Source organism: Dendrobates tinctorius, unplaced genomic scaffold (assembly GCF_039654945.1).
Source record: "Dendrobates tinctorius isolate UK_male_01 unplaced genomic scaffold, ASM3965494v1 ptg000016l, whole genome shotgun sequence".
NCBI classification, from domain to species: domain Eukaryota; kingdom Metazoa; phylum Chordata; class Amphibia; order Anura; family Dendrobatidae; genus Dendrobates; species Dendrobates tinctorius.
This window is the reverse complement of record NW_027361684.1, coordinates 91,024,470-91,048,866: the sequence shown is the minus strand read 5'-3', so window position 1 is coordinate 91,048,866 and position 24,397 is coordinate 91,024,470. Positions and strand designations below refer to the sequence as shown.

The window sequence follows — 24,397 nt, the reverse complement described above, 5'->3', positions numbered from 1 at the left end:
CACTGTTTGGGTGCTCAGTAGAAGTGATGTGACAGCTGGGTCTGTGTGTACAGATTGCCAGGGAGCTCAGCTGAGGCATTGACTCTATGCTACCGGCCACTGCCTCTTCTCATCACTGAGTGGGGGTGTTACTGCAGGCAGGACAGTGCCGCCCTGTGGCTGATAACACATGGGGTAAGTACCTTCGGTCACTGCACCAACCACAGAGCAGTACAGGGGATAAGAGGGCACTCGGTCTCAATACACAATACATTCCGTTCACCACAGAACAGCAGCTTCACATACACAGGAGGCTGAGGACAAAGCATGTACCCCGCAGACTGTCACCTGCCCTTAGCCGGTCTCTGCTCCGGGGAATGAGTTCCCAGCTGCGTCAGGTTCGGCTACACCAGTGCAGCTGTACTTAGTGTCAGGGAAGCCAGCCCACTCCTCACTTATGCACCAAGGATGCCATCTTCTTTCAGTAATAGCTAAATCCGAGGAAGCTAAAGGACCTTCGGTGATGTCATGACTATGTGATGAATCACATGCATGTGTAGGCGGGATAAGAATTCCGACAGGATCGGAGGTCAGATGCTTCATTCATCACAGAGAAATATGTGTCTGCACTGCAGTGCCATGTGTGTATAATATGCACAACACAGCATAAATATATATATATATGTACTGTATATATGCACGCACACACAGTATATCATAAAAGGAGCGGAGCTATGGAGTGGGGGAGGCTATGTGGAGTGGGCGTGACTATGTGGAGTGGGTATGGATATGTGGAGTGAGTGTGGCTATATGGAGGGGGCGAGGCTATGTGAAGAGGGCATGACTTGAAACATACACACATACATAATACAGCTTTATATATATAGATTTTATTATTATTATTATTACTATTATTTTGTTATGTTATTTATATATATATATATATTTTTTTTTTTTTTTTTTTTTACTTAGTTTCACTATGGGAGTTTGACCATCACAAATGTCTGCTCCACTCTTTTCTGGTGCCAAATCTCCTTGCAGCTTGATGCAGAGGGCTGTTCTATCAGGGAGGTCCTTCCTGTGAGTCACCTTTTCCAGTCCAGCACATGAAGTCGCTCCTCCTTCAAGTTATCCAGCACAATTTGGTTCCAATTAATTTCGCCTTACCAGCAAATGGCAGCCTCTCCTCATTAATGGTGAAATGTTTTCTCTTCACAAGGTTGGCACACACTGTTGGTGGTATGTTGGCCCATTCCTCCATGCAGATCTCCTCTAGAGCAGTGATGTTTTGGGCCTTTTACTGGGCAACATGGACTTTCAAATGTTTCAAATGCCTCCAAAGTTTTTCTATGGGGTTGAGATCTGGAGACTGGCTAGGTCACTCCAGGACCTTTATATGCTTCTTACAAAGCCACTCCTTCAATGTCCAGCCAGTGTACTTTGGATCATTATCATGCTGAAAGACCCATCCACATTTCATCTTCAATGCCCTTGCTGATGGAAGGAGGTTTGCACTCGAAATCTCACGATACATGGCCCCATTCATTCTTTCATGTACAAGGATCAGTCATCCCAGTCCCTTTGCAGAGAAACAGCCCCAAAGCATGATGTTGCCACCCCCATGCTTCACAGTAGATATGGTGTTTTTTGGATGCAACTCAGCATTCTGTCTTCTCCAAACATGACGAGTTGTGTTTCTACCAAACAGCTCTACTTTGGTTTCATCAGACCATATGACATTCTCCCAATACTCTTCTGGATAATCCAAATGCTCTCTAGCAAACTTCAGACTGGCCCGGACATGTACTGGCTTAAGCAGGGGGATACATCTGGCACTGCAGGATCTAAGTCTCTGGTGGCATAGTGTGTTACTGATGGTGGTCCCAGATCTGTGCAGGTCATTTACTAGGTCCCCCGTGTGGTTCTGGGATTTTTGCTCACCGTTCTTGTAATCATTTTGACCCCACAATGTGAGATCTTGCGTGGAGCCCCAGATCGAGGGAAATTATCAGTGATCTTGTATGTCTTCCATTTTCTTATTGCTCCCACAGTTGATTTCATTACACCAAGCTGCTTGCCTATTGCAGATTCAGTCTTCCCAGCCCAGTGCAGGGCTACATTTTTGTATCTGGTGCCCTTCAATAGCTCTTTCGTCTTCACCATAGTGGAGTTTGGAGTGTGACTGTTTGAGGTTGAGGACAGGTGTCTTTTATACTGATAACAAGTTCAAACAGGTGTCATTACTACAGGTAATGAGTGGAGGACAGAGGAGCCTCTTAAAGAAGAAGTTACAGGTCTGTGATAGCCAGAAATCTTGCATGTTTTTAGGTGACCAAATACTTATTTTTCCACCATATTTTTCAAAATAAATCTTGCCAAATTAGACAAGGTGACTTTCTGGATTTGTTTTCTCATTTTTATTCTCATGCTGCATATGTGCAATATAATCATTATAATTTGTTATAACTAACCACAGTTGGTGACTATGCCCGGGCCACGCCGGGCTCTTCAGCTAGTGCTGTAATAAAGTGTTAAAAAATTTAAGTTACTTAAAATAAAAACATTCATGGTACTCTCCCTCTTTGACCATTTTGTCAAAGAGGGACCATTTTGTCAAAGACATGGATCCCATGTCAGTCAAAACGTCTTCAACCTAATCCAATGTTGACCAAACTATAAACCTGTAAAAAGTAAAAACACAAAAACATGAAAATGAGACAAATGAAAGAATTCTCTTATATTTACTTTCACATGCTTTTTCCTAACGCGGAAAATGCAGCACAACAAAAGGTTTAGATTGCAGTACAGTCATCAATGCAAGTGCGGGAAGTGCTGCAGGTGCACCCTATTCCTCCGAACATAACGACATACACCAAACAAGAAATATAAGGGATCATGAACAAATGCAATCTCCATAATATCCTTCCAAAATATATTAGTACACACTAAAAAAGACAACACACAAGTAAACCATCTGTACACCAGGAATGGGCCTAAAATCCTCTACTGACTCAATAATACAACAGAACGACAAATATAATAATACTAGGTCAGTATACAAATAAGTACAATGACAATAAAAAAGATTTGTGGGGGTGATTTTGATTTGTAACTTGGATCAAAAATTGACGTACAAAACGTAATGATTTTCAGATGAGGACACAAGGTCTGAACAAAAACTCAGTGGTGTGAACAACTTCATAGAAGACATCTAAACTATATTCCATCTATGAAAAAAACATGGATACATACGTAATGGACGTCTGAAAGAGGCCTTAAGTGGGGACCACAGAAAGCCCTCGTGTATCACTGTCCCTGCTTCCTCAGGGGTGGTGCATCTGACTGAAAGTTTTTATAATTTGCACAATTTTCACATCAAGTGAATAATAGCCCGCTGTGATTCTCACCTAGTATACCTTGGTTTCATGGTGAACTGCACGTGTAATCAGCACTTACAAGCAGGTACAGTACAAGCGCTAGATTGTCGTCATATATAGTGTTTCTAATAATTACACTGCAATGTGGAAATTCCACTTTGTGTCAATGCTTTGTGACAATTTTCTCTGAGGATTTAACCCTTTGCATTGCATAGGGTAAAATGTGCAGTAAAATATGCAAGTAATAAATGTGTTTATTGGTAATACGAATCAAAGTAGAATATGTCTTATGTCTTATTTTTCTTCCAAAAATGATGAAAAAGTATATTTACTGTTATGGGTCGATGATCTATCTGCAAAAATGATTGATTGCACATGTACCAAAAAACTCATATGTGAAGGGCTCTTCATGACGGAGATGGAGGATGAGAGAGGGCCCTTATCCACTTATGGCTTTATTAGTGTAGAAACCAAACATTTCTAACTCTCCAGCTCTATAGACTTTTTATGGAAAGCTTTATATTACTTATAAGGTTATAACTGATTTAGAGCCCAGAGCTCAACCCGCACAGCTGTCAGTAAGTGTGAATGTGTACATGGGTATACGGAGTATGAATGTTTATACTCATGTACAATGCGCGTATAGCTGTCAGTGTGAGTGTCGGGGTCCTAATTCAGAAAAGTAATATATGGGTGTTGTGGGATGGGGGCCCCTAGTTACTCATAACTGAGGGGTCCCTTTTCTACCACCCACATCACCACTTACTGAATAAGGGCCCCTTCACACACACACTGACAGCTATACACTCATTATACATGAGTATAAGTACTCACACAGTGTACACAATAAACACATATTCTCAATAAATATTTACACACAGAACCCCCGACTTTACCCCTGAGTTGCTGTGTGCAGGATAAAAGCCTCTACTTGTGCAGTTGCAGCTTGCCTACCCCCTCCCTCTCTCTGCCCTTACAGCAAGGAAGACAGAAGTGTTTATGAGGGGAAGGAAGGATGGAGGTGTTAAGGTGACACAGAGAGTTTTATTAAGGTAGTAGTGCAGAACTCAATGTATATGCCAGTACAACCTTAAATGATGCTTCAGATTTCAGCTAAAGTGTCTCTGCTCCAAACATTCAGGATTCAAGGCCAAGGGGGAGGGTCCAACCAGAGGAATGTGGGGTGCTCTGCTGGGCCAGTCCAACATTGGTGATATGTAATGGCTGCTCTCTGCTCTTCTGATCTAACTGCAGAGCTGTTGGGATTATACCCGACACATCTACAAGTTCCTCTCAGCTTCATCTTCCATTTCACAGGAAGACAGTGTTACAATATTTTTGTAATACAGCAGAGATTAGAGAGTTGAAAAAAAATGTGTTTGCATGAAGATAAAGTTCAGTTCTACTGTTATGCGTTAGTTACTTGTTTCACATCGGCAATGTTCTCTTTTACTTACAATAAACGCTGATGCAGATTTTCATATAGAGCAGTGTCTAGTCCACAGTTCTGAACAGCTCATATACAATTGTGCTCAAAAGTTTACTTACCCCGGCAGAATTTTTGCTTTTTTGCCCCTTTTTCAGAGGATATGAATGATAACACCAAAACTTTTTCTCCACTCATGGTTAATGGTTGGGTGAAGCCATTTATTGTCAGACTTCAGTGTTTTCTCTTTTTAAATCATAGGGACAACCTAAAGCATCCAAATGACCTTGATCATAAGTTTACATACTATTGTGATTTTGGACTGATAACATGCACAGAAGTTGACACAAATGGGTTTGAATGGCTACTAAAGGTAACATACTCACCTCTGACCTGTTTGCTTGTAATCAGTGTGCGCATAAAAGCTGAGTGAGTTTCTGGGTACCAGACAGACTCTTGCATCTTTCATCCAGTCACTGACGTTTCTGGATTTTGAGTCATGGGGAAAGCAAAAGAATTGTCAATGGAACTAAGGGAAAAGGTAGATGAGCAGTATAAAACAGGAAAGGGATACAAAAAGATATCCAAGGAATTGATAATGCCAAATGTAAAATCAGGGGCTCTGTACAAACAAAACCATGGTCAGGTAGACAAGCAAAAATTTAATCTACAACTGCTAGGAAAATGATATGGGATGCAAAGAAAAGCCCACAAATAGCATCAGCTGAAATACTGGACTCTCTGAAAACTAGCAGTGTGGCTGTTTCAAGATGCACAATAAGGAAGAAAAATGGACTGCATGGTCGAGTCGCCAGAAGAAAGCCATTGTTGCACAAATGCCACAAAGTATCTCGCCTACAATATACAAAACAGCACAAAGACAAGCCTTAAAATGTCTGAAACAGGGTAATTTGGAGTGATGAGACCAAAATTGAACTTTTCGGCCACAGCTATAAATGTTACATTTGGAGACAGGTCAACAAGGCCTATGATGAAAGGAACACCATTCCTACTGTAAAGCACGGAGGTGCTTTGCTGATGTTTTGGGGATGTGTGACATACAAAGGCACAGGAAACTTGATCAAAGGAGAAGGAAAGATGAATGCAGCACGTTATCAGCAAATACTGGAGGCAAATTTGCAATCATCAGCCTGGAAACTGAGCATGGGACATACTTGGATGTTCCAACATAACAACGATCCAAAACACAAGGCCAAGTAGAGCTGTCATTGACTACAGCTGAACAAAGTGAACGTTCTGAAGTGGCTATCTCAGCCTCCTGACCTCAATATCATTAATACACTCTGGGGAGATCTCAAGCGTGCAGTTCATGTTAGACATCCCAGGAATTTACAGGAACTGGAGGCTTTTTTCCAAGAAGAGTGGGCAGCTTTACCATCTAAGAAAATAAAGAACCTCATCCACAACTACTACAAAAGACTTTAAGCTGTCATTGATGTTGACTCTGCCCTGTCCTTCAAACCACACATCAAAGCTATCGGGACCTCCTGTCGCCTCCAGCTCAAAATATTTCTAGAATCCATCCTTTCCTCAACCCTCACTCTACCAAAATATTTGTGCGTGCCCTAATCATCTCCCACCTCGACTACTGCAACATCCTCCTCTGTGGTCTACCTTCTAACACTCTCGCACCCCTCCAATCCATCCTTAACTCTGCTGCCTAGCTAATTAATCTATCTCCTTGCTACACTCCTGCTTCCCTTCTTTGCAAATCCCTTCACTGCCTCCCAATTTCCCAGTTTAAACTACTAACACTGACCTACAAAGCCATCCATAACCTTTCTCCTCCATATATTTCCGAACTAATCTCTCAATATCTTCCCTCACGTAATCTCCAGTCCTCACAAGACCTTCTTCTCTCCTCCTCGCTTATTCGCTCTTCACCCAATCGCCTCCAAGATTTCTCCCAAATATCCCCCATTCTCTGGAATTCTGTGCCCCAACACGTCCAGTTATTCACCACATTTGGATCCTTCAAACGGAACTGGAAAACCCATCTCTTCAAGAAAGCTTGCAACGTCTAATGACCACACGGCCACCTCAACACCATCGGAGCTACTGCAACCCCTGACATACTGTCTCCTTCCCCATAATCCTGTAGAATATAAGCCCACAAGGGAAGGGTTCTCTTCCCTCTGTACCAGTCTTGTTAGTTTGCTAACTGTTAAATTTGTATTTTGATGTAACCTCATCTCATGTACTGCACCATGGAATTAATGATGCTACTGTATATAAATAATAATAATGTTAGAGGGGGCAATACACGGTATTAAGAAATGGGATATGTAAACTTTTGATCAGGGTCATTTGCATGTTTTGGGTTGTCATTAAGATTTAAAAAGAGAAAACACAGTAGTTTGACAATAAATGGCTTCTCCCAACCTTTAACCACGAGTGGAGAAAATGTTTTGGTGTTATCATTCATATTCCCTGAAAAAAGGCCAAGAACGCAAAAGTTCTGCTGGGATATAAAAATATTCAGGATTGAGAGTCCTCAGTAGTTGATACCTTTTAATGGCTAACTGAAAAGATGGTAATACATTGCAAGCTTTCGAGACTACTCAGGCCTCTTCATCAGGCTAGACTAATACAAAATCTGAAGTCACATATTTATGCACAATACAGCCTAGAAAAAATGTATTGTGCATAAATATGTGACTTCAGATTTTGTATTAGTCTAGCCTGATGAAGAGACCTGAGTAGTCTCGAAAGCTTGCAATGTATTACCATCTTTTCAGTTAGCCATTAAAAGGTATCAACTACTGAGGACTCTCAATCCTGAATATTTTTCTATCTACTGGCTAACACGGTACAAAGATATACATCTTTCCTGTATCAAAATGCTGGGATATATAAACTTTTGAGTATAACTGTACATGTATGAAAAATGTGAATTTCTTTGGATTAAACATCGAATCGCAGATATGAAGGCAGCATTTTATTCAGCTATCTATTACATGCATGGCTTAGGAGGGTTGATCCTACTGACAGATTCCCTTTAAAAAATTGCCTGCTTAGACCATATTTGGTCAATGCAAAATGATTTACACATGTTTTTGTCTTTGATCTTTATGCTAATTGCACTGCAATAATCTATTAATCTAATCAGAATTGTGTCTCCCTCTCAGTTGCCATAGCACTTTGTGGTTGTCAGGTAACTCACACTGATTTATCACCTTGTTTTATTGCTGTCTTTTTGTGATGTGATATATTTCGGTTTCGCCACTTGAGGGAGTTTGTGGCTACAGATTTGATTAGCTGAATAGATTGCACATTAAGCAGGATGATCTTTGTTGTGCACAAGAGCTCGGAGCTTCCAGGTTTTTATACTAAGAGGATCATTTCAGTTTCTCCATCATTCAGGGAGAAGGAGGAGTCCAGAGGAGACACACTGATAAGAATAAAACCACCTCCTGGAAGACAGAGCTGCTTACAGCTGTCAGGGGGAGATCCTTGCCAGCTTCACTCACCCTTAGCATTAGTATAGCTGCAAAGGAATAGAAGAATCAGATCCGGTAGAAAATAACAATTTGCAACATGAGCAACAAATACGACGTGGTCGTCATTGGAGCAGGCATTTCAGGTGCGTAACGGACACACTTCACCTTGTATCAACGTAATATTTTGATTGAATACGTTGTGTCACTTGTCAGACCAACTTTAGCACTATCGCCTTCGTTGGTCCCTTATAAATAGAGATCCACGATGAAGATGCATTGTAAATATTCCTCTGTTGTCAATTCAAATGCCGAGCTTTTCTTTTCTTTACACATTGCTTAATCCACTGTGATCCTGTAGAAACTATCTTTGTAATCCGTCTAGGCTGCAGGGCTCAACCTGACAAAGAACATCAGAGTAGTGAGATTATTGTTCATTTGCGATACATGGGATTTTAAAGAAGGTGCCACTATTCATTATTCAGGATTGTCGGTGCTACAATGATTATCGCAGATGTCTAGAAATGTAATACCACAGTTTAACAAGATCATTTTGTAATCTGTATCGGTGAGATTTGTGGAGGCAGATCACAATGTAGTAATTCAACAGCATTGGGCCTCGCGATTGTGAATAATGAGATATGGTTAAAATATGGTAAGCTTACAATAGGGACAAGAATGGGTCCAAAAGAACTAAGTTGAGGAATAGAATAGGTACAAAACATTCTGTATGTAGCAACAAGTTGTAGGTAGCTTTCTATAGGTATGATTAGCTTTCTGATAGGGTGGAGTCACGCCTAAGAGATCAGTGCTGGAAGATGCACTGCTGTTCTTAAAAGTAGCCATACACATTAGAGGAAATATCAGCCAAACCTGCAGGTCCCACCAACTGTTTAATGGGTGACCCCTGGCAGCAGATTTGGGGGGGAAAGAAAAGATATGGCTGTTGGATTTTCACGTGTACGATCTTTCTTTGTGTTCAGAGGAAATAAGCAGAATGAAATGTATGGTTAGATTTTGTTTTTTAAACCCTTGTTAAACTTTGTTTTTGATGTCCAAGGTATGTTTGTTGGAAAAACACAATTAAATTAATTCACATTTTTTCAATATAAAGGGTAAAGACGAACCTTCAAGACTGACTTTTCTTATCCTCTTAAGTACCGTAATTTGTGCCAAATTTATTCAGATGCACAAGTTCTAAAGAAAAAAATTTCTCACCTTTGCTCAGTCATAAGCCAAAATCTATGGCAATTATGAGCTGGAATATATTTCTACTATGATTAACATCAAACTGTAGCATAAATTATAACAAATATGTTGGGCCTTTGTTGGCCACACCCCTCCCATTATGCCTTGGCCATTTTCTTAGAAAAGTGGTTGGGCCAGCATAAAAACACAAAAATTCACATTTTTTTTGGAACAACTACGTGTTGTGCAATAAATGGTGATTTTTATATTCCAGAAGCTTGGCATAAAGTGCTTGATGAATGTCTACAAAAGTTTTGGAATTAATGTACCCATACAATTTAGCTATATCCACTGCTTTTTCCATAAACATTCATAATCAGTTCAATTGAGAGTATATGTGGTTTCAGTTGGGAGAGTAGAGAAGGCCGCTGCCAGACACTTCTACAAGCAGCTGATCTCTTGGGAGAATTTAAGGATTGTTGTATATAATTCTATATATTACACCTGATCTTTCTCTCCCCAGAGAGTTTGAAGGCTCCCATACACATTTAATGGTTGGTTGGCTCTACCGAAAATTGGCGAGTTTGACATTTTTTTGTTAAGTGCATGAGTGTTAAAGGGTTATTCTCAAAATGTTGCAAAATAGGTGGATAGCTTATGATCCTTGCCAGATTCAGTCTCACTGCACTTCTGATGCTGCATATGCAAGACTGATTCATATAGAGGTGATTGACAGGTGTCTATGCACACAAGATGAAGAGACCTGTCAATCATTTGCAGCAATGATGGAAAAAGCTGTCTGAAGTTGGAGCTGGATTAATATGGTCTCCAACTATTGTCCCAGGTCAGCTCTTCAAAGAATATTTTCTCTCTGTTCTCTGCCATTTAAGAGAATAATATATCAGACTGAAATTCATGCTGCCAGCGGTTTGGGCACCATGAAGCAAATAACGGGTTCACTTTAAACTATTTCTTTATGTTTTCATTGAAGATATCAAATGGTTTCCTATAGGCCAAATTTTCATAGGGAAACCCTCAAACTATAAAAAAAAATCATACATATGATTAATGTAATTTAACAGACGCATAGTTCTGTTCACATCACTATTCACACTTCCATTAGAGCTATACCTTGCAAGGATTTTCCACCCTTCACATTCAATGGAAGGTTTGGATGCCACTGTAAATTGTAGATCTATGGAGTAACATTTCTCCTTCTAGAGAGTGACATGCCAAGATAAGTAGCGTAGAAAACTGGGGAGCAAACACAAGCACAATAGGGTCTTAACTGGTAAAAACAGTGAAAAACCAATGGGGTGCTAACTCACCCGATGGGGTTGCAAAATAGCTACATGGACAACAACTTAAATCGGCTACAGCAGAATATGGGTCCATGGATCAGAAACAGATTCAGCAAGTGGAGGAAAATATGTGTCAAGCCTGCGGTGCTGAAAGATCCAGGATTTCAGCTTAATTCTTTAAAATAGTTTATTCTGAACAGATTTGGCAGTCAATACATATCAAGGCCACACATGACCTTTTTTCAGGACAAAAAACTAGCTTAACATAAGATCCTGGATCTTTCAGCAGCGCAGGTTTGACACGTATTTTCCTTAACTTTATTGAATGCTAGGATAAGGAGACTTATAGGCCATTCAATGCTCCTCTGAAAAGTTAAATATGTTAATTGTCTCTTCATAGAGGAAGAGGACTTGAACTATAGTGTCACCTGTTAGTAGTAGCAACCCTAAAAGTCAATATCAACCCTTTAACAAGTCTTGTTTTGTTAAAGGTTCAATATTGAGGGTTGCAATAAATATGCAAATTGTCGCTAAAGAGTCAATTTGTATATTCAATTTCCCAGATGGGGCATTGGACAGCCTATAAGTCTCATCACCCTTACCTATCAGACACACCACTCTCCACAAGGAGAACCATTAACCCTTAGATTCCAGTCAGAGGCCTTTATTACTGCCAAATCAGATCTCATGCTTTGCACTGAGGAAGGGCAACACATATCTGTAAATTAAGATTCTGGTTTGGCTTTTATCCTAAGTCATGGCAAGGCTCATTAAAGAATTGATATTGAATTTTAGGATTGCTACTTTCAATATGTGGCCCTTGAGTCCAAGTCCTCCTCATATCTAAACAGACAATTTGCATCATAAATTGTAGATATATTGCATTTATCATCACTCCAAATCCAAAGGAAAAAAAAAAAGGGGGTCTCCAGCACCAAAATTAAAAAGATAAAACTCACATTTATTAGGAAGGTTTTAAAATCATATTAATAAGCCACCATGACAGGGATCATCTTTTTCACCATCTTTGGCAAATTATATATCATGGTGGGAAGAGACTTATATTCATTCGTCATTTAACCCTTTCTGTGACAAAATTTGTTGGTACGTCAGATACTTAGACGATTTGGTGATTATCTGGCGTACTAACTCACAACACGATGTACAGATGTCTTGTGTGGATTTTCAAAGATATCTGAATGATAACCCCCTAAATTTGAAATTCAGGCTATGTGCCCACGCTGCGTGTTAAAACGCACACTAAAAACCGGACTCCTTCCCAGAAATCGCGCGTTTTTTTACTGGGATCGCTTAGGCCGGGAATGCAGTGCGGGACGTCGGAAGGTAAATATACCCCGATTTTTTATTTTTTATTCTTTTTTTTACAGGGGTATGGTACCCAGGGCCTGGAGGACAGTCTCCTCTCCTCCACACCGTGGGTACCAACCGCACATGAGACGCTTAACTTCCCGCATGGTGGGCATAGCCACATGCGGGAAGTAAGTGATTCTCATGCATTCCTATGGGTGCGGAATCGCGACAATTCTTTGTGATTCCGCACAAAAGAATGATCATGCTGCGTTTCCGCTGTGGAAAAAAGCGCAGCATTAGCACAGCATGTGCGGAATGCCATAGGAATGCATGGGGTGCGTTCTGTACATGATTTTTAAACGTTTTCGCGCCGAAAATCGCGGCAAAAACGCTTAAAAATCGCATCGTGGGCACATAGCCTCAAGGTGGATATTCATAAAAATTCTTCTCCTTTTTTGGATGTTTTTCTACATGGAGATGATAAGACAGGTTTGATCACCACTGCTTTATATAGAAAATCTACAAGCGGTAATTCTACATTACATGCTACTAGTTCACACACGGCTAATACCATCCACAATTTACCTATTGGAGAATTTGTGAGGGCACATAAATTGTGTTCGACTGAAATTTCCTTTCATTCAGAATGTGGAGTTATATTTGATAGATTGAAACAGAGAGGGTACTCTAATAAATCTCTTAAGAGGGCTTTATTTATTGCTACTAAAAAATCAAGATCAGATTTGTTGAGGGATAATGAACCAGGATTAGATGATAAAAATCAGCTTACATTTTCTAATCCATATAGTCTGGATTTTATTAACATAAAAAAGGCTTTTCTTAAATATATGTTGGAACAGGATCCAATTCTGAAGGAAATTCTGTCAAATGGTGTGAACGTTGTAGCTAGAAAATCCACAAATTTGGGCAATTTACTATCACCAAGTTTGCATATCACCCCTAGAAACAGTAATATGTGGCTCAGCACATTGGGTTCATTTAGGTGTGGTACCTCCAGATGTAATCTGTGCAGATATATGGCTAATTATAAAGAGTTTTTGGATAATAATGGTAAAATTTATAAGATAAAAACATTTAGAAATTGTTCAACAACTTATGTAGTGTATTAAGCTAGCTGTCAAGCATGCAGCAAATATTATGTTGGCTGTACATCACGTAAGTTAAAGAAACGATTAGCTGAACATTTTTCTTCTTCTCCCCCTGTGGAGACTACTGATCGCTATAGCAATAAAAGACCTAGCTCTGGCTTATCAAAACACTTCTCAGAAGTGCATGGAGGTGATCTATATACGTTGTCCGTGAGGGGCATAGAGAGAATTAACAGAGCGGAGCGAGGTGGTGATTGGTTTGCTGCACTATTATTAGCTGAGGCTAAATGGATCCTGCTTCTTGATGCTCGTGTACCAAAAGGTTTAAATTATAGATCAGATTTGCAATATATAATGTAATATGGGTTTTTTTTGTTTTTTTTTGCAATACTCATCTATTTACGTCTATTGTGATTTATGGTTTATTGCTGTTTTTGCTTGTATTTATTTATGTCTGCAAACATATATTTCTTACTTATATGTTAGCCTTTGTTTAGCAGCATTAATTGCTCAGGTCTGAGCTAATTAATTTCCTGAAACTGGGTGTTCACTCTGCAGTCTCCTCATGTATTCATTTATTTAAGCTTCCTAGTTTTTATAAGATATACCTATGACTAAGGAAACGCGTAAGGTAGCCTTGCCTGTCATGGTGGCTTATTAATATGATTTTAAAACCTTCCTAATAAATGTGAGTTTTATCTTTTTTCACTAATTTTGGTGCTGGAGATCCCCTCTTTTTTCCTTTGGATTTGGATTTAGAGCGCCAGTTGAACCGCACTGGACATCTCCTGGCATCAGACCACTTATGGACTATATGGACACTAATGTACGGTAGGCTGAATATTTTTTCCACTTTTTTTTTGCTATTTATCATCACTAACAAGTTTTAAAACTGGTGCTGGATGCCTCTGGGAGGAATAACACAGTTTACTACATAGGCTTCCAGTACTTTCCTATAAGATGTAATCTTTGTTATCATGTGATGGGTAAATATAACCCTAGTGAGATGCTAGAAAATGTTCCCGTGTGTACCACAATAGTAGGGCCTGTCGCATCTACTGTACTGCATTTGACAGAGGGAGATGGCTTCCCCTATCACCCCATTCAGACCCATTTCCCTATTTAGACCAACCCAAAATAAAATTTAACATGGTCTTTTCATTGCATAATAAACAGGAAAAAACTAGTGTTAGAATTGCTTTGTTTCCCAATCGACCACCAGAAACAGTTATTAAAGTTAATCAATAAGCTGAATGTACTTCCAAATAGTGCCATTGAAAAATTATACTTGCATCTCAAAAACACACACCCTCATAGAGCTATTTAAATAAAAGTAAATAAATAAATAAAATGGGTTAAAGAGGTTGTCCGCTACTTATTGATTGATGATCTATCCTTAGGATTGCTCCTCAATGTCTGATCGGGCTGAGGTTAACACCCGACACCGCCACTGATCAGCTGTTATCAGTGATGGTGGCGGCCATCGTCCAGAAGTACTCTCTAGTGGGGCTGGCCGTCTTCTGATAGAGATCGAGGTTGGAACTACACATTTACCTCTTATTTAAATCAATAGGAGATGGATGTACAGTACCCCGTGGCAGCCACTACCAGAAGAGAGAGCAGCTCCGCAAGTGAGTACATCCAGCCTCCTCCTACCGCTGCTGTTACCAATAACAGCTGATCGATGCGGGTGATGGGTGTCAGACCCAGGCCGATCAGACATTGATGGGTTATCCTAAGGATAGGTCATCAGTCAAAAAGTAGTGGACAACCTCTTTAACACACCAACATTTTTGAACCATTGAAGAACAATTAGTGGTTTAAAAAATTGTGGAAGATAACCTATGCTATCTACCAAGCACAGAATGACTATTGAGAGAGCTGGGCACTAAGCACCAATGACTATTGAAACAGAAAACTTTAAGTACTTATATCTACATATTGTGCAGCCGATAAAAAGTTTTTAATTCCCAAATATAACTTGGAAACAAGCAAATCTTAACTATAACAGGCTGATTTAAATAGTTATAACCCTTTTCCAGTGCACCTGCTATGTTGGAAACTGCAACCTGGTAATAATCTAACCAAAGCCCATGCTTGCAGATAATAATACCTTAGGTTGGAATTGGAATACTTTCCAATGAAACAGATTTAAGATGTCAAACTGCTTTAATACTTGGACGCATGGGTGGACGGCACAACTTTACTGGCCAGTTCCAGGTAGCTGCTGCCAAGGCTAATAAAATAAAGGAATGCATTAATAGAGGCATAGATGCTCATGATGAGAACATAATTTTGCCTCTATACAAGTCACTAGTGCGGCCACATCTACAATATGGTGTAGAATTTTGGTCTTCAGTGTATAAGAAGGTATGAGCTGAACAGTTGTGGGTGCAGAGAAGAGCGACCAAGGTTATTAAGGGCACTGGTGGACTACAATGCCAAGACAACTTGGGTTTATTTAGTTTGGAAAAAATGGGCTTAGGAGCGATCTTATTACAATGTACAAATATATGAGGCTACGCTACAGAGATCTTTGTAATGATATTTTTACACCTAGGCCTGCAACGCTGACACGGGGCATCCTCAACGTCTAGAGGAAAGAGGATTTAATCATAATCGCAGACACATTCTTTACTGTTAGAACTGTGAAATTATGGAACTCTCTGCCACATGATGTTGTAATGGTTGATTCATTGCTAAAATTCAAGAAGGACCTGGATACCTTTCTTGAAAAATCTAATATTACAGGTTAGGGGTACAACATTCTGTGATGGGGCATTGATCCTATGTACTAGTCTGATTGCTGTATGTAGAGTCAGGAAGGAATTTTTCCCCTAATATGGAGATATTGATGTCTGCCTCACTGGATCAATATATTAGGCTATAGGTTGAACTCAATGGACTTAAGTCTACCTTCAAACTTAAAAAAAACTATGAAACCTTATTTCTTTAAATGCCAATTACACTGCGCAAAAAAATTTCAGGGAAGTTCTTGTACCCTGAGAAATTTTTTTTGTATCTTATAGATTTTGATATGCTGAACATGAATATGTGCTCCAAAAGTCTGTATTGCCTAATGTTTTTAACCCCTTTATGACTGGAGCTTTTTTTGATTTTTCACTTTCGTTTTTCGCCCCCTTTCTTTCCAGAGCCATAACTTTTTTATCTTTCCGTCAATATGGCCGTATGAGGGCTTATTTTTTTGCGGAACGAGTTGTACTTTTGAACGACACTATTGGTTTTTTCCGTGTCGTGTACTCGAAAACTGGAAAAACATTCCAAGTGCGGTGAAATTGCAAGAAAAGTGCAATCTCACACTTGTTTTTTGCTTGGCTTTTTTGCTAGGTTCACTAAATGCTAAAACTGACCTGCCATTATGATTCTCCAGGTCATTACGAGTTCATAGACACCAAACATGTCTAGGCTCTCTTTTATTTAATGGTGAAAAAAATCCAAAGTTTGCTAAAAAAAAGCGCAATTTTCCAAGACCTGTAGTGTCTCCATTTTTTGTGATCTCGGGTTGGGTTGAGGACTTATTTTTTGTGTGCCGAGCTGATGTTTTTAATTATACCATTTTTGTGCAGATACGTTATTTTGGTTGCCCGTTATTGCATTTTAATGCAATGTCGTGGCAACCAAAAAAGCTTAATTCTGGCGTTTTGATTTTTTTTTATCGCTACGCCATTTAGCGATCAGGTTAATTTCTTTTTTTGATTGATAGATTGGGCGATTCTGTACCAGGCGATACCAAATATATGTAGGTTTGATTTTTTTTTTATTGTTTTATTTTGATTGCGGTGAAAGGGGGGTGATTTGAACTTTTATTTATTTATTTTTTTATATTTTTAAACACTTTTTTTTTACTTTTGGCATGCTTCAATAGCCTCTGCTAGAAGCTGCCATAGCACAATCACCTCTGCTACATAGAAGTGATGCTCAGATCACCTCTACGCAACAGAATTACAGGCTTGCTATGAGCACCGACCACAGGATGGTGCTCATAGCAATCTGCCATCAACAACCAAAGAGGTCTCGAGGAGACCTCTGGTTGTGATGGCAACGCAGCGATGACCCCCGATCATGTGATCATGGGGTCGTCGCTGCGCGTATTTCCATACCGGCATCCGGAAGTGCATTTGAATGCTGCTGTCAGAGTTTGACAGCGGCATTTAAATACTTAATAGGCGCGGGCAGATCGTGATTCCGATCGCGCCTATTGAAGGCACATGTCAGCGATTAAAACCAGCTGACATGTCATGGCTTGGAGGTGATCTCAGTGCCGGAGCCCACCTCAAAGTTGGGGATGCTGCCAGCTGGCGTACTCTTCCATCAGCTGGCAGTAAGTGGTTAAGAAACAACAGTTTATAGCCTACACTATGATATCCGAGACACTACATACATGTGCATCGATGTCAGTAGCAAAAGCAATTGCTCAAAAGTGTTTTGCAGACGACTTTCGTTTATAATCCGTGTCAGATGCTTCTCGAATAAGATTCCAGCAATAGTCAGCCAGCGTTGACGTACTCCACTTTCCCTGGTACCTTTTCTCCATCAGCGCAATGTCTTGGTGAAATCTTTCACCGTGTTCATCACTAACGGCACCAAGTTTGGCTGGGAAAAAGTCCAAGTGAGAATGTAGAAAATGCATTTTTAGTGACATATTGCATTTCTTCAAATGATATGCTGTGAACATGTTGTCCACAAGTTGTTCAAAGTTCAGTGCCCTGCTGTTGCCAAGGAAGTTGAAGGTCACATGTTTAAAGGCTCTCCATTAGAGTTGAGCGAAACGGGTCGGTCAAATTCAAAAATAGACGACTTTAGCTAAATTCGGGTTTCGCCGATCGAAACACAACCATAGCATGAGGTCGGCCATGAGGTCGCCGATCAGAGCGCCAAAGTCGCGTTTCAGATAATGCTTCCAGCGCCTTTTCTCAGCCAATGATGGAGGATGCACACTGTGGGCAGCGTGATGACATGGGCAGCAGCCACCACCATCTTAGAGAAGGGCATTGAAGTGATTGGCTAGCTTTGTGTGGCGTCACAGTGGGTATAAAAGGCTGTGACCGCCGACCGCCATCTTACTTCTGCCGATCTTAGAATAGGGAGAGGTGCTGCTGCTGATTCTGAACAGGGAGAGCATTAGGCAGGGAAGAAGAAAAAAAAACTGCTTCTGCTGATAGAGCTTTTCACTGTGCAGTTACTGTGCAGTGAAAGGGGAGGATTTTTGTTGTGTGCAGCAGCGATGGTGGTGATTAGGCTGTTTTTTAAGGCTACCTGCTAGCTGCATTGCTGTGTGCACACTGCTGTTCAAACTACTTTTTTCAAAGCACTCCAACTTTTATTTTTTTGTCCTGGTGAGTTACTGAGTGTTCATTTTTTCACACACCGTATAGCGGTGTACACTCCTCACACACTACCGTGTACCGGCTGGTATCACGGACAAATAGAAGCTATCTGGGTTTGACTCTGGAAGAAAAAGCCAAGGAGTTTTTCCATTTTTCCAGACCTACACCTTAGAGTGCTGTCCGCTATTCAAACAGTTTCGTATTTCTGCTGTTTGATGACGGTCAAAACTAGACAGAGACAGCGTGTCAGTCCCTATACAAATAGACGGAGATTGACAATTTTCCATACAGACACTGTATAGCAGTGTACGCTCCTCACACACTACTGTGTACCGCCTTGTATCACGGACAAATAGAAGCTATCTGTGTATGACTCTGGAAAAAAAAGCCAAGGAGTTTTTTCCGTTTTTCCAGAACTACACCTTAGAGTGCTGTCCACTTTTCAAACAGTTTCGTATATCTGCTGTTTGATAATGGTCAAAACTAGACAGCGACAGCGTGTGTCAGTCCCTATATAAATAGACGGAGATTGACAATTTTCCATACACACACCGTATAGAGATGCCGATCCTCAAACAGTATTGTATATCTGCCATTCGCATTACAGTCACATCTATACAGAGTCAGTGTGTGTGTGTGACACTCCACAAATACATATACGGAGATTGTTAGTTACACAAAAAACGTATAAAGCTGTACACTTCTGATATAGTTCCGTATATCTGCTTGCTGGATTACGGTCCAATACATACTGTGAGAGCGTCTGTGACTAACAAAATGTTTTGGTACATTTTCCCAAACATGAGGAATTATGGTGGAAGAGGCCACGGATGTGGGCAGGGAGGCACAGCTGATAACGATGGTGGTGCTGCATCGGCTGGTTCTGGCAAAAGCACAATAGCAGCTAAGGCAGGAGGTGTTGAGCCTGCGTTATCATCTGACCCAAGAAGGCCTGTAAGGTTGCCTTTTCTTGGAGTAGGAAAACCGCTTTTAAAACCGGAGCATCAGGAACAGGTTTTGGCGTACATTGACGAAACAGCCACCAGCTCTATTGCCTCCTCTTCTGAACGTTCGAAACCTGCAAGCACGGCGTCGTCAGTGCAGGGTTCTGGTCAGGAAAAACACCTTTCCTTGTGTCCTTCACCACCACCAAAAGTTAAGGATGCAGCAGCCCACACTTCAGATTACTCTATGGAGCTCTTTTCACATACCATGCCTGGGTTATCCAGTCAAATCCAGAATTCCTCAGTCCAAGAGGAATCTGACATGAAGTGCAGTCATGCACAGCCACTGCTAGATGATTCTGCTGGTACATCGACCCAGAGCACTACATTGCCCTTGCAGTCTATTGAGCCAGAATCTGACCCTGATGAAACTCAGGTGCCCCTTCCCGCATACTATACCACCTTACACGGTGACACAGAGGAAGGTAAAGAGGAAGGTGCAGATGACTTTGAAGAGGAGGTGATGGAAGACCCAGTTCTTGACCCGGTTTGGCATCCATTGGGGGAGGAGGGTGGCGCTGGCAATAGTTCAGATAAGGAGAAGGATCTGCAGCAGGCATTGACATCGCAGCAGCGGTTATCTGCCAGGCCCGTAGCTGTCCAAAAATGTGGAACAAAAACTAAAAGAGTTGCAGGACAGCTTGGCCAGACGGTCAACTTAGCACAGCGTGCAAGGCCAGAAAATGTATACCATAGTAGGAAGCGTGCAGTGTGGCACTTCTTTGTCAAAAATCCTACTGATGAGGCAAAGGTTACCTGTAAGAAGTGCGGAAGGACCTTTAGCCGAGGTAAACAACTCAGAAATTTGAATACCAGTTGCATGCTTAGACATTTAATCAACATGCACTTGCAAGCGTGGACGGACTACAAAACCTCAGGTAGCACATGTGCACTTGCTCCGACTGAAATTAGCCAGCAACACTCCATTGCTTCCCCCACTATAAGACCACCACCACCGTTACGCACACCACCAGCACTAAATGTGGAGGTGTTGTCACAAGGCCAAAGCACTCAGGGAATCACAATGGTTTTGCAACACAACACTGAATCTAGGCCATCACCACCAATAGTATCACCAACCCCCTCTCACTCCGTCCGGTCCACCGCTACTTCCCCCATATGCATCTCTCCAGTCTTGCTCACCCTACCAGACACTCTGAGTAGGACAAGAAAGTACTCATCCTCTCATCGGCGTACACTTTGTTTGAACGCCTACATTGCCAAACTAATCTCATTAGAGATGATGCCCTACCGTTTGGTTGAAAGCAAAGCTTTCCATGACCTCATGGCCTACGCTGTCCCACGCTATGACCTACCCAGTCAGCACTGCTTTTCTCGAAAAGCCATCCCTGCCCTCCATGGGCATGTGAAAGACCGCATATTTGGCTGTAGGCTTTCGATCCTCCACCTCCTCTATCAGCGAAAGCTCGTCCACAGAGCGCAGTCGCACGAGCACTCCATCTGCAGCTGGCAGTGTTGCACACGAAATGTCCCACTATTGAAGAGCTAGTGGTAAGCATCAGCAGGCTGTGTTAAAGATGATGTCTTTGGGCGACAACAGACACACCGCGGAGGTACTGGCTGACTACTTGCAGCGACAAACTGAGTCATGGCTGGGCAGTCTAAATCTTGAGGCAGGCAAGGTAGTCAGTGATAACGGCGGTAATTTTGTGGCAGCCATAGCCCGTGCAAAACTCACACACATACCTTGCCTGGCTCACACTTTGAACCTTGTGGTGCAGTGCTTCCTTAATAATTATCCAGAGTTAACATCCCTGCTCCATAAGATGTGAAGACTGTGCTCGCACATCCGTCGCTCAAACGTCCACTCCACTCGTATGCAGAAGCTGCAGTGATTGCTCCACCTCCCCAAGCACCACCCAATCATAGACATTGCAACAAGGTGGAACTCCACCCTGCACATGGTTGAGAGGCTGTGCGAACAGAGGCAGGCTGTAATGCATTTGTGGAAGGATACACGGGCAGGCAGATTGAGGGAAGGTCATGGCTTTGACAAAGACCGTCTGGTCGAAACGCGTAGCCTGTCATCTCTGTTGTGGTGAGGTTATATGGAGAGTCTTCACCATTGTATGTTTTAATGGTTTTTCATTAAAGAAGATTTTAATAGCAGCTGGAGCAGAACTTTCCTTATATAGATTGAGGGAAGACATGGAATTGTCGGGTGTGCAGTGGTCAAAGCTGAAAGACCTCTGTAAAGTCCTTCAGTGTTTTGAGGAATGCACATGGCTGGCAAGCGCAGATGGTGCCATCATAAGCATGAGCATCCCACTTATGCATCTGCTCATTCAAAGTTTGACGCACATTAAGGATCAGGCGTCTGCAGCGGAGGAAGAGAAGGGAAGCCTTGATGACAGTCAGCCATTGTCTGGTCAGGGAACTGTCCTGGACGAGGTGGAGAAAGAAGAGGAAGAGGAGGAGGATGAGGGGGATGATTATTTTGGGCAGGAGGATGCTTCTCAGGGGGCAAGAGAAAATGTTGGCGTTCCAAGGTCAGGTACAGTGTTTGTGCGTGACTGTAGGGATGTGGATTTGCCAGAAAGTGCTCCTCCACCCACCACTGGCAGTGCATCATTGACATCTGGAACTTTGGCCCACATGTGCGATTATGCCTTGCGGATCCTAAAAAGGGACCACCGCATTGCCAATATGATGAGGGATGACGACTACTGGCTGGCCAGCATCCTCTATCCACGCTACAAAGGCAAATTACACAACATCATGCCACAGGAGAACCTAGAGATAATATTGGCTAACAAACAAGCAACTCAGGTAAACCGTTTGTTTGAGGCTTTCCCAGCACACAGCAGCGGTGCTGGTTCTCCCATGAGCCGTAGTGGGCACAATGGAAAAGGTGTTCGTGGTGCACACAGCCGAAGTGGTGTTGGAGACAGAGGTTTAATGACCATGTTGTGGAATGATTTTTCAAGTACCGCTCACTTGACTGCTAATACTGCATCGATTAAAAGTGACAGGAGACAGCAGTTGTCAACTATGGTTACAAACTACTTCTCCTCCCATATCGATGTTCTCCTTCACAGGTCATTCCCCTTTGACTATTGGGCCTCTAAACTGGACGCCTGGCCTGAATTGGCACAATATGCCTTACAGGAGCTCGCTTGCCCTGCTGCTAGTGTGTTATCTGAAAGAGTCTTCAGTGCTGCTGGATCAATCCTGACAAAAAAAGGACCCGTCTGTCGACCCAAAATGTTGATGATCTAACCTGCATTAAAATGAACCATGCATGGGTTTCAAAGGATTTTGTCCCACCTTCACCTGATGACACTTAGGTTGCCAGAAAACAGCCTCGCTTTTGTCCTCCTCTTCCTCGGACTTGCCCAATTCTGCCCTTTGCAGCAGCTGAATGTCCAGCCAACACATCAGCATATGCCATTTTTTTAACCTCCCTAAGTGGGCTGCCCACCCCCCCAATGGCTTGGGACAACACCTGGCACACCCGGGCAAGTGCCGTTGCTCTGAACAGGTGGCTGGGCCCACAGATGGCCGACGGCACTGGCACAGGGCCCCTCATAGTACAATACAGTGTCTCTGACGGTGGGGGGCCCACTCGCCGTCAGACGCACCAGCGTACTATGAGGTGCCCTGTGCCAGTATCATCGACCATGAGTGTGCCCCCCCTGCTTGGTCATGGCCACAGCACTTGTAAGTTGCAATACTTACCTCTCCCTGCTCCACCGCTGTGTAGTCTGGGCAGTTAAATCCTTCACAGGGACGGCCACTAGAAATTTGGTGTATTGATCGATGATGGTTAAGATGTAGCTATGCCCTGTCCTGCTGGCCTCTACCTTCAGATGATCAAGGCTACCATTTGTAATGGACGTCAACTTACAAGCGGATGCAGTGGTGCTTTATGATCACCTTTCACAGTTGTGATAGTCACAGACGTGTGACATTCCTGCCACCATTTTTCAATGTCTCCTCTCATGCCAATCCAATAGAATTGCATATGGTCTGTGGCTTCTGTCTTTTGCACTCCAAAATGACCAGACACATCATGATAGGCAGTGAGGATCATGTCTACATCTCTCCCTGTGATCACAATTTGATAGAGACGAGTAACGGTGATGTGATCCACGCTACTGCGATAAAGCAATCCTTTCTTCACAAAGAACCGTTTTCGCTGTCTCCACAGACACAGTAATTGAGGGTCTGCATCGCCTCTGCAACATCTACCGGGAGGTTTTCCCGCGATGAGTAGTTTCCAAATTTCTGCTAACACTCGACTTTCCGTCTGTTCTTGTATCCATGTAGTTTCCAGTAGCGGAGAGTCTGGACTGGCTTACTGAGATTGAAATATATACAAATATTTAAAAGTACCACAACACTGTATACTGATGTATGCTTTGACTACCTTTCCCTTTTTCTACTTGTTAAATTCTGGTGTAATATATACTGAGCCTGTGAGTGTCTGTGTCTGACTCCGGAAGTATAGACGGAAATTTACAATTACCCCTAGACTGGATACACCTGATATGTGCTGATACAGTACCTTTATTCAAAATTTTGTATTACGGTATCATCCATAGTGAGTGAGCGTGTGTGGTTTACGTCTTCTATATATACGGTGAATCAGAGATACCAATTTTTACCCTATACTCGATACAGCTTGTATCTTGTTATACAGTACCTTTCTTCGACATTTAGTATTATGGTCAAATCCATACTGAGTAAGCGTCTGAGACTAACTACGGGTGTATGTATACGGAGATTTCAATTGTACCCTATAATATATATACTTGTTATCCAGTACCTTTTTTACAACATTTTTTATTATGGTCAAACCCAGACTGAGTGAGCATCTGAGGGTGACTCCGGAAATATATACCGAGATTTCAAATTTGCTCAACACTGTATACA

At 41.8% G+C, this 24,397-nt stretch overlaps 1 protein-coding gene across 1 annotated transcript in view; it reads left to right on the top strand.

Moving 5' to 3' along the window:
* The first annotated feature begins 8,094 nt into the window (after positions 1–8,094).
* LOC141080666 (amine oxidase [flavin-containing]-like) overlaps positions 8,095–24,397 on the top strand; it is a 199,355-nt gene continuing 183,052 nt past the window's right edge. The window contains exon 1 of the mRNA XM_073566054.1: positions 8,095–8,386. Coding sequence (XP_073422155.1) covers positions 8,341–8,386 — 46 coding nt within the window. The 5' untranslated portion in view covers positions 8,095–8,340. The remainder of the gene's footprint in view (positions 8,387–24,397) is intronic.